Below are 19,103 nucleotides of genomic sequence, written 5' to 3' on the forward strand. Positions count from 1 at the left end.
AATTTATCCAAAAAATAAAATAGATGATTAAATTTTAAATATATATTAATCATTTTTTTTTCATAAATAAATTATATAGTATAAAAAATTATAATTATTAAATTAATTTAATTTTTTTATTTATACATAATATTCTAGAATTTGAGTGTCAATTTTTAAAAATAAAAAGTATATCATATACATAATTTTTTATTGCGTACCACATACGAAAATGCAGGACGATGTGATTTACAAATTAACATGTGGGATGGGACCCAACCCAATGCAGGACAATGGACTGGGCTCACGCGTTGAGAACACGATCCGATGGGTGTCATTCAAACGTGTGGGATGTTTGTATGCGTCAACACAGAGGTGCCAACAATTTACGAAAAATAAAAGGAAAAGTTTTCAATGTAAAAAATAATTTGGTTTTAATTTTTTGAAAATTTAATTTTTGTTATTTTTTATATATTTTTATTTTTAGTGAATATTTTAAAAATTTTAAGATTTTTTTTTATTTTCAAAACTTAATAAACACATAAAATTATGAAAAATATACTAAATTTTTATATTTTTGATATTTTAATGAAATTTTAAAGATTTTTTTCACAAATATTATACTTTTTAAGTGTATTTATGTTAGGTGTGTTTAAAAATTTTAAAAATTGCTTAAAATATTAAAAAAATTCAGTCAAAATAAAAAAAATATGAAAAATAAAAAAGTAAAATTTTCTGAAAAGTAAATTCTGGGAATGAAAACCAAAAAGGGTGAATGGTATAAATAAGTAAAAAAATATATAAATATTAATAATTAAAATTATAAAATTTATTTTATAAATTTATAATAGCTTTATGAAATTACCGAGTAATTTCCCAAACAAAAAAAGGCAGCAAAAGACAATGAAGACCGAGACTTTAATGGTGACTTTATTCTGTTACTTTAATTTTAGGTAAATTATCAATAGATTTTAATAGTTAGATTTAATTTTATTAAATTTTATTGAAAATAAGTCATAATAAAATTATTGATAAAAATGTTTTTTTGTGACTATTTTTTTATATATGTTGCTAAAAATTGATAATTAGTGACTTTTTTGTCACGATTTTAATGAATTATCGCTAAAACTTACCATTAGTGATGTTTTTCTGTAACAAATTTTTTAAACTATTAGTGAAAGTTGAAAATTAGCAACTTTTTTTGTGATGATTTTTTTAATGTGTCGCTAAAATTTATAATTAGTAATATTTTTGTGAGAAAATTTTCAAACTGTCTTTGAAAATTAATAATTAATAATATTTGATGAAAAATATTATTAATTTATAATAACTTTATGAAATTACCAAGTAATTTTTTTTTTAATTTTCCCCAAACAAAATGGGCAGCAAAAGACAATGAAGACAAACTTTAGTGGTGACTTTATTCTATCACTCTAATTTTATTAGGTCATGTGATTATTATAAATAACCTATACTATTATATAATTAGTCAAGATTCAAATTTTTTAAATTAATTCATATGATTTATGATTCAATAGATGTAGATGTGATATCCATCACTACTAAAGAGTTATAATATAAGACAAATACTAATAAGTATTTTTTTATGTATTATTTAATATTGAGAATTATGTATAAAATATTTTAAAAATATATGAAAATGTTAAAAATTATATTAATTTCAATGAAAATATATTGAATTTAATAAAAAATTTCTTGAATTCTTTAAATTTTTTGTCTTTTACTTGTGTCCTAAAGACACTTTGTTAGTAAGACTCATAATATAAATCTTCAATGGTATTTTGGGAATTTGGCTAAAGTTAATTTTTAACTTTTTAATCTATTTTGAATCACGTCATCTCTTTATTTTTTTATATATTTTTTTAGAAAAAGTCAAAAAAATTAAAAAATTAATTTTTAATCAATTTCTCAAAACAAGCTTAAAGAAGAAAAAACACAACCTAATTTAAATACAAAAGTTATACTGTCCTGCCAAAAAAATTTCTTTCTCAATTAAGGCTCAATTTGAGAAGAGTTAAAAAAGCTAAAAATTAATTTTAATCTATTTTAAATTATATCATCTCTCATATATTTTATATATTTTTTTTTAAAAAAATTAATTTTTAACCCACTTTCTTTTTTTTTTTTTTTTTTTTACAGGAAAATCCTCCCACCCTCCCGCAGGTCCATGGCAGCGCCCCAAGAGGAGATCACCAGAGTGCCCTGTTGTCCGTTCCGAGTAAGAGACTATAAACTGGAAGCTTGTCCTGATCTCCCAAGGCAAGCTTTGATTAAGTCAGGACTCGCACAGCGAGGGAGCATTAAACCCACATCAAGTAGCTGATTAGGCATCTTTGAGGTCCAACCTCCTAACCAACAGTGTTTCGCCCAGAAGATTGACTCAAAGAAAAATTAAACTTATAACCTTAGAGCTTAAACCCCAAGACCTTACCACAATGTGCCTGTTTGGTAAAAATTAACTTCAGCTTATTTCAACTTATGGCTTAAATTAAGCCATTTTGATCTGTTTGGTAAAAATTAAAGTTGCAAATTATAGCTTAAAAAAAGTCATTTTAAGCCATTTTGGCGAAGTTGCTCCGGAGATGCTTCTGATTTCGGATTAAGCGCGCAGCTGTTTGGAGGGGCATGAAATGACTTAAATGCCCCTCCAAAACTTCAACAATTACAGTTATGCCACTATATAAGCCCTCTTTCGTCGTGCCCTAGCCCACTCCTCTCCTCACACTCGTCTTCTCATTTCCTCTTGGCGACGAAGACGATCCTTCGCATCTCTCGAAGATCAGCCGATCGAAGTCGAAATTTCTCGAAGATTTCTCCAAGATCTGCACTACGAAAGGTAAGATTGCATCTTCTTGGCTTTTGTTTGTGATATATATATATATATACACACACACACATTTCAGCTAGGGTTTACAGACAGATTGCATCTTCTTCCTTCGATTCACCCTCTCCGTCTGAAATTTCCTCTTCTATCTTGCCCTTGGCTTGCTTTCTCCCTTATCTGTCATCTCTCTCTCTCTCGAAGCACATTCTGCTCTGTTTATTAATATGTATGCTCTGATTATTAATGAAGATATTAATATGTATACTTTATCTGAAGATAAACAGAAATTTATGCTCTGTTTACTTCATCTCTCTCCTTTACTGAAGTTCAAGAAAATGATATATGTATATATTGATTTTATTTTTCTGTCATTCATCAAAATGCAACTAACTTAGCAAATCAATAAGTTGTGTTGACACAAATTTGGAATCTCTCAGATATGTTTTATTTTTTAACTTTTGAGAAGAAGGGAAAAAAAAAGAAAAAAAGATAGTAGTACAGAAATACTATTATTACTACTATCTTAGTAAATTTGCAAATCTTATTTTCTTGGGATCTTATGGACTTGCAGAATCATATACAGTTTGGTTCGTATTAGCATTTACATTTTGTTTTTACATTGTTCCTTTATACGAATTAGTGATAAATGTATAAATCTGAATATGTTTAATTAACAATTATTAGTTTTTTTTTATACATTGTATTAATATGGTTGTTTCCTTACAGGATTTCTATTATTTCATAAGTATTTTGGTAATTTCAAAACACGGGCTGTAAAGGTCACCAATGACTGTTCTCATTCATAAGTCGTATTTGGTTTTATATAGGTTTGAGTAGAAGGTCTAACTTTCCAACTAGAAAATCAAAATCCTACTAGACCATTAGGCCAAGGAGTTCTGTAAAGCCTATATAAAACCATGTAATGACTCTCATTCAATAGAGTTGAGTTTTAGAGAATAACCAGAGCTTTTGAAGCTTCTTTGAGATTGCGTGATGCATTCCTAACCCTAAGTGCGATGCCTAGACTTTTTGTCTTCTTTGTTTTACCACTCTTTTCCCCCTTCACTTTTACACTGTAAAGCTCAACAACCAGATCTGAATTAACATCAGTTAGTCCAGCTTTCTAAATAAAAATAATCACAAGAATCAAATATGTTCCTTAAGATTCTAACAAGAAAACAATACTGAAAATCTTGAAAAACATGTAGAATCTACATAAAAACAAATGAATTGCACAAATCTACCAAGTTTTCTATAAGAAAGGGACAACCTTCTTGACTGTCAGATCCAGTTTCCAATGCGTCTTATTTCACTAACCAGTAATGATATTTTGTTGGAAGTTTCAAACTTCGACTGGTGCATGATATTTTGTTTTGGACTTTAACAATATCACATAGTTGCCAACCTGAAGGTCAGAAATCAGAGTGTTAAATTTACTAGCATAATCATGTATAACATCTTTAAGTTCCCAATCAATTTTAGAGGATGTGGATTCAATTCTTCCTAATTACTGCAGAGGCATGTCATCATCTAGTAACTATGCTTGCAATGCTGAGACCTTGGATTTGAGGTACGAGGCTTTGAAATGTGAGTGTGGTGTAAGAGCTGCCATAAGGGTAACCGAATCCGAGAAGCCATCAAAAGGAAGACTGTATGTAAATTGTGAGAAGAGGAATTGTCAATTTTGGAGGTGGTGTACCCCAAAATCTGTGACGATGGTAGAGAGGTTGAGGAACGAGACAAATCTTTATGAAGATCAAAACATCGAGACTGTAGGACTAAAAGTAAAGAACCAAATGCTTGAGCAATTCGTAACATTTATGAAGCAGCTTGTTGTGGGTTTGCTCACAATTTGTATTGTTCTGTCAGTTGCATTACTCTTCAAATGATTGAAGGTGGCTTTTAGATATGTGTTTTTTTGCTCAGTTGTGTACCCAACGATGAGATGTCTATTGTAGTAATCTTATGTTTTATGCTAATCATGCCATGTATGGTTATTTTGTACTAGTCTTATGTTTTAATGCAACCAATGATTAATGAGTATGTGTTAAACAATTTTTTTTTTTTGTTTCATAGAATGAGTACCCAACAGGAAACACAATCTCAAAATAGGCAGAATAAGGGAAAATCCTCTCAAGTACCATCTACTAAGGCTCATTGGGATGCAAAATCAAATGAAATCTTTATTAAGCTTTGTGTTGACCAAGTGAAGGTCGGACACAGACCTGGTACACACTTAGATAGGGTCGGGTGGGAAAATGTCATAACTTCGTTTAAAACTATGACTGGAAAAACATACCAACGACTACAAATGAAAAACCATTGGGATGTGTTGAAAAAAGATTGGCTTTTGTGGAACAATCTTTTAAGGGGTGAGACCGGCTTAGGCCGTGACACATTGACTGGAGCTATATTTGCATCTGATGAGTGGTGGACCAACAAATTGGAGATATTTAAATTGCTTAATGTACATATTATGTTTGTTTTTGTTGTTTAAACGCACCAAATTTTGATAATTGTAAATGTTTATTTTTTTTCTTTGTAATTGTTGCAGAGGTATCCTGATGCTGCTAAATTCCGGCATATGCCGTTGCAATTTAGTGAAGACTTAGACATACTATTCTCAAATGCAGCTGCTACAGGAGAATGGGCATACACTCCTAGTTCAGGGGTTATGCCTGACGTTGATGACAATGTGGAGGAATTTCATACCCCACATGATGCTGAATATGATGATGATGCTTTGGAGGTGATTCATCCCTCTGAGTTAAACAAAAAGCGTTCATCAAACACACCTGCTTCATCAACCAAGAGCCAGAAGACGAAATTTACTGGTGCAGCTCTACTTAACAAGACACTTGCTCGCATAGTAAATGTGGTTGAGTCATCTTCAGGAACTTCAACACAGACCTTATCAAGATATCCTTCAATTGCAGATTGTTTGGCGATGTTGGAAAACATCCCTGGTGTGTCCCCGGATGATGACCTGTATGTATGGGCCGCCCGATTATTCTTACGAGACAAGCGTCGGGAGTGTTTCATGAGTCTTCCTACGGATGAAGTTCGCCTTAAGTTTCTGAAGTTGGAGATTGAGATGGAGAAGGCCACCACAGGTTATCGCGGCTAATTGTGGACTGTCCCGTTGTTATTAATTGTGGAGTGTTCTGTTGGACTTCTTATTTTAGTAATTGTGGACTATTGCAATATTTCCCTAATATTTCCTTTTATGAATATTGACTAGTTGGACTTTTAATTGTGGACTTATTATTTCAAATTTTATTAAATTATGTTGGACTAAATTGTTGAATGGTTGGTGAATGGTTGACATGTTGACTTGTTGAATGGTTGGGGAATGCAATTAGTTGTTGAATGTTAGTTGAATATGCCTGGTAGGTAAATGGTGAAGGTTATATATATGTATATGTAGTTGAATGGTTTACTCAATTCATTTTTGTGCTTTACATTGTTTTTTCTTTACATTTCAATCTGTCCAGGTAATAATTTTGTTGAAGTTGAAGGTATAATTTTCTTACTTTACATTTTAATGTTTCACCTATGTCATTTTTGTATGGCCATTATTTGTTCATATGACAGGTTGAAATGTAAAGCATGAAATGTATGACAGGTTGCATGAAATGGATAAATGGATGACATTATTTGTTATGACATTATTTGTTCATATGGCCATTATTTCTTTATTTGGGATAAATGGATGACAGGTTGCATGAAATGTAGCTATGGAATTTTTGTGATGGAATACTACTTTCTTAGTCCCATAGTCATAACAGTGCTTCTTTCCCAGGGAACTGCTTCTTAAACTGTCATCACAGTGCTTCTTGCTTGAATTGCATTCATGTCCATAGGCTTAATTGTCATAACAGAACTTCATAGTAATTTTGATCTGTTTGAATTTCTAGATTCTGGGTTTTGACATATGAATTCCCATGTTAAAGAATATTTCCCTGAGAGGACTTTCTGGGTTTTGACATTTGACTTCTGGGCATAACTTTGAATTCTGAATTTTAAACTACCACATGTAAGGACTTTCTAATAAGCCATGATGTTGGGTAAAACAAGTTTTGGTCTTTTTCCTTATGAATTGTTGTCCTCTGGCACTCTGTCCGTCCCCTTATTTATTTATTTATTTATTTATTTTTTCATCCTCTATCAGAAAAAATAAAAAATAAAAAAGAAAAATTCAACATATGAGGAATGCTTTAGGATTTTAGTATATCTGGACAAGTTATGATATTTTATTATCATTTATTGGTTTTTGTTTAAAGTTTTAAATTGCAACATGGTTTACCCAGCACAGTTGACAGTTTTAAAGATGAGTAGCAATGATGAAGACCAATGGAATGATGACCATGATGATGAAGATACTGATGATGACGGCAGCACATCACAAACCCAACAAAATAATAATATGCTCTTAGTTACGGCGGCTACAGTTGCAGCGACATATGCAACAAATTATTTGATAAAAGAACCATGTAGGACATCTTGTTTAACAGAAGGGATGTGGATGGTGGAATTACAAGAAGGGAATCGGACAAGAATATTTGAAAATTTTCGAATGGAAAGAGAGGTATTTTACCAATTATGTAATTTGTTACAAACAAATTATGGCCTTCAAACTGAACGACAAGTCTCGGTTGAAGAGCAAGTTGCAATATTTTTGTTTATTGTTGGCGGTGACATTCGAAACAGAAATGTCCAAGAAAGATTTCAACATTCTGGCGAGACTATTTCAAAATATTTTAAGAAGGTGTTAAAGGCTGTTACAAAGATGTCCATTGACTGGGTAAGGCCTCAACCGACTAATGGTGTGCATCCATATATTCGACGTAACCGCAAATATTATCCTCATTTCAAGGTAAATAATTAACTACAAGCGCAACTTGGGTGTTACATATAATTAATGTTGGTAGGATATTTATACTAATCTGTGGCTAAAATGTTTTTTATTCATTATCATGTCATAGGATTGTATTGGAGCAATTGACGGGACACACATCAAAGCATATATATCTCCAAATAAGCAAGCTCGTCTAATAGGTAGAAAGGGATATGCGACTCAAAACATAATGGCCGCATGTGACTTTGATATGTGTTTCACATTTTGCTTACCAGGATGGGAAGGAAGTGCACACGATACTCGGATCTTCTTAGATGCAATTAGGAATCCTAGTTTTAATTTTCCAAAACCACAAGGAGGTAACTGTTTTATATTCGATTGCTACAATAGATGCACCACACTCACATCTTCATATTTCTTTTTGACATTTATAATTGCTTACTTATATTTTATTTTGAAATTTTAAAATAGATGAGTTTTACTTGGTGGATGCTGGTTATCCAAACATGAAAGGATATCTTGCACCTTACAAAGGAGAGCGATACCATCTAGCTTAATTTGAACATAGTCAACCCCCCAAAATGCACAAGAAAAATTCAACCAAGCACATTCCTCACTTAGAAGTGTAATAGAAAGAACGTTCGGGGTTTGGAAAGCAAGATGGCCGATGATAAAGGATATCCCACCAAACTACAAGTGGCCGACCCAAGTCAAACTTGTTTGTGCAACAATGGCAATTCATAATTTCATCCGACGAAGTAAGCTCCGCGATATTGCATTTGACTCTTATGATAGATACACGGATTATGTGCCTAATGAAGAGAAAGGATCTTCGTCTCAACAAGCACGTCATGGGAATGATGTTGCATGTGATGACACTGAAATGGAAGTGAGGAGACATAATATTTGTATGTCAATTTGCAGACGAAATTAGGAGCTCTATAAATATCTATGCAGAGCCCTTTTTCTTGCCTTAATAGTAATTTATTATATTTTTATTGCAATTAAATTTTTTGTTTTCTTGTCAACTCAATATTTATTACAAAAAAAATAAATACAAAAAAAATACAAAAAAAAAAAAATAGAGGTAAATGAAATGTACCAAATTAGGTACTAATTAATCAATTTCCATTAATGAAATAACTTTTTCAATATTTAAACAGAAGAAAATGACAAAAATTACAAATTTCCTCTTCATAAGGGCAAAATTGACAATTACACAGCAAAAAGCTATTTTACAGCTTATTTACCAAACATACTCTACTGCTTAAATCTATAATCCCACAGCTACACCAAACAGGTTAGCAGCTTATACTCACAGCTATAAGCTATAATCTGTTAAGCTATAATCTATAATCACTTTCCCACAGCTCTACCAAACAGGCCTAATACCACGACCCCTTGGTTATTTTTAACCCACTTCTTCCATGCTATCAACGTAAACATCCAAAAGATCAACACTGATTCATACACCCAGTGGGGGTCGACCCCCAGTGAGGTGGCGACCCCCTATTCATTGAAAATACAAAAAAAAAAAAAAAAAAAAACTATTTTTTTGGGATCAATCCCGAAGTAACACCTCACTGAGAGTCGACCCCAAGTGGAGTAGGAAGCATTTTTGTCCAAAAGATATGTTAAACGCGTTGGATTAGGTTGGTTGGGATCAGGTCCATATGTCCAACGCGATAACGCGTGAACCACTCACTTTTTTCAATACTGTACTTTATCGTACTTTATCTTTTTCTTTTTAATTCTCGTCAGGGTCACCTTCATTTCACATGCACTCCATTCACTTGGGTCAACTTGATTTCACATGCACTCACCTTGATTTCACATGCACTCCGCTCACTTGTAGTATATTTTTTAATTCTCGTCAGGATCACCTTCGTTTCACATGCACTCCACTCACTTTTTGTGTTCGACGGAAATAGTATATCGTTTAAATTTAGTTTTAGAGCTCTCCTAAAACTTTATATTTAGAGCTCTTAATATTTTTCCTTATTTTTAAAGAAGTCCACTCACTGTATGACATTATTACAGTGAATAATTTAATTAAAAATGCTAAAAATTCTAAAATTTAATTAAAAATTTTACTAAATGTCTCACATGCGACTCACATTATTTGAGTTCAACATCTATATAAGACATTTGGTAAAAATTTTAATAAAATTTTTGAAATATCTAACATTAGTCTAATTTAATTGCTTCTTCAATATGTGTTTTTTTGAGTGAATATCTTCTTCATTATGTGTTGAGAAAGATAAGCGGTCTATTTTGAAAAGGAGATTAAAAATTAATTTTTTAATTTTTTTTTAAAAAAATATATATAAAATTAAAAGGTGATATCATTTAAAAAATTAAAAAAATAAAAAAATTAACTTTTAATTATATTGCCAAAATAGACCTCAAGATTATCTTTCGCAACACATATTAAAGGAGCAATTAAATTAGTCACTATAATAATGTCATAAAATTAGTGGACTTATTTGTGAATATATTATTTTAGTAATTTTTTAATTTTTTAGTTAAGATATGAGATTAAAAAAAAATAATATATTTAGAATAAATTTTAAATTTTTTACAAAAAAAATGTGTAAAAAATAGAAAAAAATTAATTTTTTTGATATAAATTATTAATTTTTTAATTTTTTAAATAATTTTTTAACTTTTAATCTAAAATATTAATTTACCAAATCAGGCGTTAAAAAGAAAAAGAGAAAGTACAGCGTTGGAAAAAATGAGTGGTTCCTGTTTGGTGTAGCTGCTAGAACAGATTACAAATTATAACCGAACAGATTATAGATTATGACTTTAATCAGAACCTATTAATTTGTTTGGTGTAACTGTTGGATTATAGATTTAAGTTGCTAAGTATTATTTGTTAAATAAGCTGTGAAGTAGTTTTTCAATTAACTTTTATTTTTTATTATTCACTATTTGTCTACATTTCTCATAAAATAATAATAATAATATTCTATAATCCATTTGAGTCTTTTTCTATTTTTTAAAAAATAAAAAATAAAAAAAATCTAAGAATATAATAGTGAATTAATATGTCCACAGCAGAAGCTGATAATTAGAAATAAGGGATGAGCAGCTTTTCAGAATCAACTTTTTGACTTAAAATAAGTTGTTAGAATTAGAAACTGTTTGAAAACTAAATGTTATAAGTTGACTCAAAAACATCCCACCAAACACCCTTATTGCATTGAACATATGGATCCAACCCCACCCAACCTAACCCAACGCGTTCAACATATGGTGCACCAGATTTGCATTAGTTTTACTTTCCTTCCCATTACAATGCAAGTACAGTGTTGGAAATTTATCGCCGGTTTCGTCCCTCATATTTAAATTTTAAAAAAAATTATATGTACATCTTTTGAGATTTATTTAAAATATAAAATACTTTTTATAATTTTAAAAATTACATTTCGTTTCTTAAATTTTTTATTTCATAACGACTGATCTCTCATATTAATAAACTATCAAGTTAATTAATAATTTTTAATGATGATCGAAATTTATTTCAATTAATAATTCAGTTAATTTTATTATTGTATAAGAGAATAATGAGAAATTTTATTTTTTCAATTAACTCTGTTAAATAAAAAATTCTAATAAGGGAGTATTTCTAATATTTCAAATCATAAGTGATAATATATATTTTAAGGAAATATTAATAATGTATTTATAATTTACACTTAAATTTAAATTTAAAGAGTTCATAGGATTATCACAATACCCATTGTGATAATCGAAGATGATGACCCTAGGAAGTTCCCTTTTTTATAGTTAACATAGACCAACTTGTGAGTAAGTTTTCAAATTAAGCTTCTTTTTGGTGCTTAAATGGATGAATTTGTGTATTTTGCTGAGGGGTTTAATTACCTTCACGCTGTTATTCATATACCTAAAAGGCATGGATACAGACATGTGACAGGACACTGACATATTGACATGTAATTTTTTTAAAAAATGTAGAACATGACACAGTAGAGACGTTGCAAAATATATAATTTATTTATTTATGATATGTTATATATATGAATAAATAATTATTGTGTCATATATATGAATATTTAAGTTTAATATATTCATTTTTTAAATATAAAGGAGGAGAATAGGTATAAATTTACTTAATTTTTGTTTTATCATTGGATTTCAAGTTATTTTATTCAAACTTGTAATAAATTTATGTGTCTAAGTATTAGAAAGAATCTAGTGAGTATCGGGTCCTGTCGATGTTAGACACGACACGTTACCTTTTTAAAATTATCCATTCTTCTTAGATTGATACTCATTAAACTTTGTAGCTTTTTTTAAGGATGTATACACTCTAGACCTTAGAGTTGCATCTCTTTCATAAAAGATGTTGTCTGCTCACACCTTTTATGTTTATCTCACTACAGAGAGCTAAAAAATCCTGCACTAGTTCCTCAAGATGCAGATCCTATTTGGTCAGTAGGATGTAGAACCAGTTTATCCAAAGGGACAATAATGAAACAGAGCATTGGCAGCATCATCAATGGAATCCAAAATCGCTTGGGAAATCCAAGGATTGGAATTCTGCTCATCGGAGCATTGATGTCTTTTGGTAGTGAAAATCTTAAAATCCTTCGAGATTGTAATTTGCAATTAAGATTCAATTTTAATGATGAATAATAATTTCTAATCAAACAATCATAGATGTAATCCAATTAAACGAAAATTGAATTATATCTACTAACAACTAATGACAAATCAACACAATGATATAACGTGAAAAAAATTCACAATTGGAATACCTCCAATTGTGATTAAAAAAAACTACAGGTTAAAACCCACAAATCAATCCATTAAAAAAATAAAGAAAATATATACAAAAACTCTCAATTGCCTAATGAATTCACACCCAAATTGTAAACCGAGCTCAATTTGAGTAAAACATTTTATAACAAGCTTCAAGGGGTCAACAGGGAAAAAGGAGACGACTTTTACAAAGTGCAACATATGCCTTCCATCAACATTTGGTAGATTTCTAATTTCTAACCAATCCTTTCCAAGGTAATTTTAGTTTTCAAAATGAGTTATTTTCTCCTCTTGTATTTGAGAGCTTTTAAATAAATACATTAAATTTCTCTATTCACCTATACATACAAATATTTCTTCACAATGTATAATATTTACAATGCATATAGTAGGCGTAAAAATAAGTAAATAAATAAATGGGATATTTAGAATCTATCCTTGTATTTTAACAGACATATACCCCTCATTTTGAATTTTAAAAGAATAAATAAAAATACATGGGAAGTCTTAAATAACCTTGAAAAATAATTATATTATAAATATGTCTTGATACTCCAACAAGGCTAAACACCATGTATGTCCATGTATGCACATCAATGTAGGGGGGGTCATGGTTAGAGAGGCAAAACTATGTTAATGGTCCAATAATGGTCGAAGTGGCTGGAGAATGAGCAGTAGTAACTATCTGGGAGTTGGAGAGTGTATAGCTGGGTGAGGGTGAAGCAAATGGCTCAAGGAGAAGTGTATGGCAATACCAAATTGGGCAGCATCTCTCCAAATCCCCAAAATTCTTCTCCTTTTGAACCTTGGGAAATGGTCCTATATACAGGCTTTTCCTTGGCACCAAGTGGCCAAATAGAGAGAAGACATGTGTTTCAGGGGATCACATGGAATATTCTGTTTTGAGCCACTAGGCTGAAGATGCCACGTGTCTTTCTGCATGTACTATGTACTATCTATTTGCCTCCGCAACTACTCTTTTTGAGCCTCGACAAGTGTAGTTGCGACAGGAGTGTTTGGCACTGCAACTCCCTTTTGACCCTTAGCAAGTGCAGTTACGGCGGGGGTGTTTGCCTCTGCACTTGCCTTCCCATCTTGAACCTCAGCAAGTGCACTCGCAGTGGTGAACCTTGCCGCTGCACTTGCCTTCTCAGTTTTACTTAGCCAATATATGTATTCTCAGGACTCCATTAATCTACTATTGACTATGTTCGTGCTCACCTCAGCGAAGCCTCCACCTTTAGCCACCTAACTACAAACTTCCCAGCTTCCCAGGGTGAAGGCCACAGCTAGGCCTGCTATTAGCCATGCTGTGCCTTAGTACCAAGCCCAAGGGGGCTTCCTTAGTCCTGCTTGTGCGACTAAGGCAGGTCCATGACCTGGGTAATGAAAAAGGAGTCCCTTATACTTGGGCTACCCTACTCCCATCTTCACGGGGTTGCCGCAATAAACTAGTATCTCTGGGCCTGCTATCAGCTCCAACTAGTAAGTCTTGGGGCTTGCTATCAGCGCCAAGCTAAATGAACTTTGGGGCCTGCTATCAGCCCTAGGCTAGTAATGCCTTGGGGCCTGCTGTCAGTGCCAGGCATTAACCTCTACTTGCAAAAGGAAGCCTCTCTCAAAGGCTGCTATCACTTTGGTAGGATATTCCCTCTGCAACTTAGTTGCTGCGGTAGTCATTTACCGCGGCAAGTTCAGACGGCAGAACTGAGAATATTAGAGATGGCGGCACCGACATAACACCTCCGCAACTTGGTCACTGCAAGTGTTGCCTTTGCAACTTAGTTGCGTTGGCTTTCTTTTTCCCTCAGCAACTTCAGATGGCGGTGGAACCGACATTACTTGGAATAGCGGTGACGCTGAAGATACTTGGAATAGCGGCGCTGAGACAAAGTGTTTCCGCAACTTGGTCGTTGCAAGTGTTGCTGTAACAACCCAAAAATTTAAGTTATTTCTTAAATTTTATATTAATTATAAATGAGAAAAATTCTAAATATTTAATTAATATCATAATTAATTATGATAATAATAGTGGTAGTAATAATAAAATTAAATAATTGATTTTATGATTAGGAGTTATTATTTTATTAATTAGAATTAATCTAATTGATGTAGATAAGTAAAAGAAAAAAAAAAAGAAACAAAAATAAAGGATAATATTGAATCTGACAAAGGTAACACGTGTTGGTGATCGGGGGCTTTTCGTGGCTTATTGCCCACGGTTGCCTCCCCTATAAATGGGGAGCATTGGCTCATGATATAGGCAATAACAAAATAAAAAGAGAGGAAGGGAATTAGAAAGTAAGGAAAGCTGTCGACGATGGAAAGTAAAAGTGAGGTATTAATTTTAAGGTGAGTTATATTATACATTAAGCTGCCATAATATGTTTTAAATACGTCTTGAGTCACCATAATAGATTTTATGTATGTTTTGACTTACCATAATTTATTTTACGTAACTTGTGCTTTATATATTATACTAGCATTTTTAATTATGCTATTTATTTTATGAACCTTATTTTATATACTAAGGAAAACCCATGGATATAACTGTTTATTAAAATGTGTTTTGAGTAATCATTTTATAAGTACCACTACGGAGATCCCATGCCTTGGGGGACTTAAATAACCATTGGCTCTCTAATTAGTCACTTTGTGACCCTTTGTCTGTCATGGATCCACTGACACTCTGATTTTTGATGTGGAGCAAAGTGATGTACGGAGCAAAGTGTTGTACGGAGCTAAGTGCTACACCATTGTGGGAGCCACCTCTAGAGTTCGTACGAGCCACCTCTTGAGTCCATACATCTGTTCTGTTCCATTCTGTACTGTTGTTATGATTATTTTGTATTATATGTTAAATAATTTCTATATTATATATTCTGTATTTTAATATCAAGCTCTGTTTAGTCCCATAATTATCCATGGTGAATTTTATGCCCTTATGCTTTTAGTATAATATTTCTCACTCTGTCACGTGCTTATAGTTGTTTACCACTTTCAGGTGACATGTCAGGGCCAACGTGTGGGGTAGGCACAAAGCACTTTGTAGACATAATTAAATAGAAGCTCCAATGATTATTTTGATACCCTCATTTAAATATTATTTTCGCTCGCGTTTATTAATTTATTTAAGAATTGGCCGGGGGTAACGTCAGTTACTGGCCATCACGATACTTAACCCTTGGGTACGGGGAGCGGGTTGTGACAGTTGCCTCGGCAACTTAGTTGCTTCGGCTTTCTCTTTCTCTCAGCAACTTCGGATGGCAGCGGAACCAAAGATATTAAGAATGGCAGCGCTCAGGCAAAATACCTCAGTAACTTTCCCGCTGCACATGCTCTCTCGGCAACTTCATCACTGCAGGTGTTGTCTTTGCAACTTGACTTGGGCCTTTTGCTTCGCGGAGTCTATCTGGAGCCCTGGCGAGTCGGACCTACCTCGGTGCACTTGTTGGCCCACTTCCTTGGGCTTTGGCCCATGCTCCTTTTTTTTTTATCCCTGGTCACCTTTTTAGGGAGGCCTTAGTGCTTGGGTCCATATTAGTTTGGGGCTTAATTTCTGACCCTCTACAGATTGATACTCATTAAACTTTGTAGCTTTTTTTAAGGATGTATACACTCTAGACCTTAGAGTTGCATCTCTTTCATAAAAGATGTTGTCCGCTCACACCTTTTATATTTATCCCATTGCAGAGAGCAAAAAAATCCTGCACTAGTTCCTCAAGATGCTGATCCTATTTGGTCAGCAGGATGTAGAACCAGTTTATCCAAAGGGATAATAACGAAACAGAGCATTGGCAGCATCATCAATGGAAGCCAAAATTGCCTGGGAGATCCAAGGATTAGAAGTCTTGCTCATCGGAGCATTGATGTCTTTTGGTTGTGAAAATCTTAAAATCCTCCAAGATTGTAATTTGCAATTAAGATTCAATTTTAATGATGAATAATAATTTCTAATCAAACAATCATAGATGTAATCTAATTAAACGAAAATTGAATTATATCTACTAACAAGTAATGACAAATCAACACAATGATATAACGTGAAAAAAAATCATAATTGGAATACCTCCAATTGTGATTAAAAAAAACTACAGGTTTGTAGACGTCCCCGAATGTCCCAGGAGGGAATCCCGTCCGTTTTGTTCATTTGGGTTCACTACAGTTCAGACTCAATGTCACAGTCCTGTATCTAATCTCGCAGAGTGCAATGCAAGACCGATAAATCATCAAAGAGTCCAAATCTGGCAAATCGTTTTGAAAAAAGATTTTTAAAAAGAAGTGCCAAACATGAACTGCTTTGCCAAATACAGAGCCGCCACCTAAATATTTTATTTTGGAGGAATTTAGGAAACCCTGACTCGTGCCTAAGGCCACGTGTCCGTCATCACCAAAGTTGCCTCGGCTCGGGAACTTGGGTACGATTGGGGAAGGTCAGCTATGAACACCCCCGCTCGCCCGATCAAAGATCGGCCACTACTAAACATGATATCTTGTTTTTGAAAACACATGTATTCTTATTCCAGTTATTAGCCTAAATTTACTATGTGATGCGCACAGCAAAACAAGTATAGACTAGATCGCCTAATTTGGGATAATGCATCGCATATCCGTTTGTTTTGAAAATGGATTGAAATTTGCTACTCGCAAGTAGGCCAAAACACGGGTTTCGACGAATTATTCCAATTCAAGCAACCCAACCTTCACCCACAGGCATTCAGGCAGTTAATCAACTAAGCAGATAGCCTCATGGTAAGCATGCTGTCATGGCAACACTCACACACATGCAAGGATGCTAAAACGTAAATGCTTACCTAGTACTCCAAGCCAAAACAAAAACTAGTTAGTAATCAAATGCATAATCCTAGTTCATGTTAAGATGGCTAATGCAACACATGCAAAATGCAACTAGAAATAGGCTCGGCTATTCTAAGATGTCATGTGAAATGTAACTTGATACATGTATTCAAATTGGAATTGAAATACAATGCAGTTAGCATGATGCGCCGAGCCCGGTGCATGCAAGATAGATGAATGGATGCAAACATGCGAGCATAAGTATGCTAATCAAAACATGACCTAGAACTAACCATCAAAGCAGGTAAGTAAAAGGGAGAAAGACGTGGGGTTGGAAGACATGCATCACACACACGCACACTTATTACAACATTGCCCTCTCTCGGAGGGTCCAAAAGAATAATACAAATTAACTAACTAACAAGCTAATTAATTATTTACAACACTTAACTAGTTAAATGAAGTAATTAAGCTAAGAAAGCAGCAAAGAGGCCTCGGGAAGAAAGACGAATGCATGCATGTTCGGTTTCGCTCGGAAATCCATCGCCATACTCATGCTGCCTCTGTTTGCACTGCTCTGCACTTCTGAAAACTACACAAGTCTCCAGGATGTTTCTGAACCACCTTCTGAGCACTGTGGAAGATCATCGGCCAAAAGGCAAGGCCACCAGCCATGGGAAACTGGTCATCGACCATGTGTGAAGCTCTCAGCCAACAATGCATAGCCGACCGGCACTGAAGATGGCCGACCGGCCATCTCTTTCTGCAGAATCCTGTTTTGCTACAGCAGAGGGAAAACAGAGCATGTCAATGCATTTTCAAAGCAATGTTTGCACAACTACCCTCCTTATCATGTTTAAGACTCAAAGGAGTATGGTTTTCGACACTCAGACCATTAATCACGCATTTCAATGCGTGATGGCCAAAGAAGCCAAGTGTGCAACTCAATGTGGGATGAAATGCACAAAACACATAAAGGGCCCCAACCTCTATCATGATTGATCAAGAGGCAAGAGATGCACACACAATGTAATGCAACCTAGGCAAGAAAGCAAGCATGCGAATAACTCAAGTGTGCAACAAATCTAATGCAACATGAGCATGTTAACATGCAATATGCAATATGCAATAGGTATACAACCTAAACATGTAGACATGTATAGCATGCAACAATATGCAAAATGAAACAAGCATGCAACAACATGATGAGATGGACTTACACTAACATGGGTAGCTCTCAAGCATGCCAAAATCAGTGGCCAAATGAGATGAGAACAAGGCCTAAGATTCATGCAAACATGCCCAATGCAACGGCTCCAAGCCTAAGGCACAAAATGCAACTCTCCAAAAGCAATGCAAGGATGAAACATGGCATACAATGACATACATTCCAGCTCTGAAATGGCATACTAAATGGCCCCAAAATGACTCCGAAGCATGCAAACACTCATGTAATGCATTGTTAAAGACTCAAACACCGAAGCTAGTGAAATGCAATACACTATAGACATGCAAAGCGATACTCAAATGATGAAACCAACCCCAGACAGACCTGATGCAAGCCAAAATCAATGGCAAAATGTGTTGGGATGGTGGCTTGGAATGCATGAAGATGAAGCTCATGCAATGGTCCATAAATGAGGCATACAAGCACGACTCTCAAACGCATTTAAAGGGTGATAAATGCATGTGCATGACCATGAAACATGGACTGAAATTACACTACAAATGATGCCAAATCATTGAAATAGGCAAAGTAATGCATACTAAATGACTCAATACACAAAGCTTACAAGCAAGATTGAACCAAAGCTATGCAAAACAAGTCATGGG

The 19,103-nt window shown here is 33.6% G+C and overlaps 1 protein-coding gene across 1 annotated transcript; it reads left to right on the forward strand.

Annotated features, from left to right (window-relative positions):
* Positions 1-6,352: 6,352 nt before the first annotated feature.
* Positions 6,353-9,067, forward strand: LOC145813651 (uncharacterized). The gene is made up of 3 exons (XM_082909385.1): positions 6,353-7,700; positions 7,810-8,041; positions 8,154-9,067. Exons 1-3 carry the CDS (start codon positions 7,122-7,124, stop codon positions 8,237-8,239), a joined length of 897 nt encoding a protein of 298 aa, XP_082765511.1. The 5' UTR covers positions 6,353-7,121; the 3' UTR covers positions 8,240-9,067.
* The last annotated feature ends 10,036 nt before the right edge of the window (positions 9,068-19,103 follow it).

This window comes from Camellia sinensis, chromosome 15 (genome assembly GCF_055761805.1).
Source record: "Camellia sinensis isolate YWXY chromosome 15, ASM5576180v1, whole genome shotgun sequence".
Taxonomy (NCBI): domain Eukaryota; kingdom Viridiplantae; phylum Streptophyta; class Magnoliopsida; order Ericales; family Theaceae; genus Camellia; species Camellia sinensis.

What these genes read in the sequence shown, in the direction of transcription:
- LOC145813651 (XM_082909385.1), top strand. Translation starts at nt 7,122, where the DNA reads ATGGTTTACCCAGCACAGTTGACAGTTTTAAAGATGAGTAGCAATGAT. An exon ending in AATATTATCCTCATTTCAAG is followed by an intron (nt 7,701 to 7,809) that starts GTAAATAATTAA and finishes ATCATGTCATAG; the next exon opens with GATTGTATTGGAGCAATTGA. An exon ending in TTTTCCAAAACCACAAGGAG is followed by an intron (nt 8,042 to 8,153) that starts GTAACTGTTTTA and finishes ATTTTAAAATAG; the next exon opens with ATGAGTTTTACTTGGTGGAT.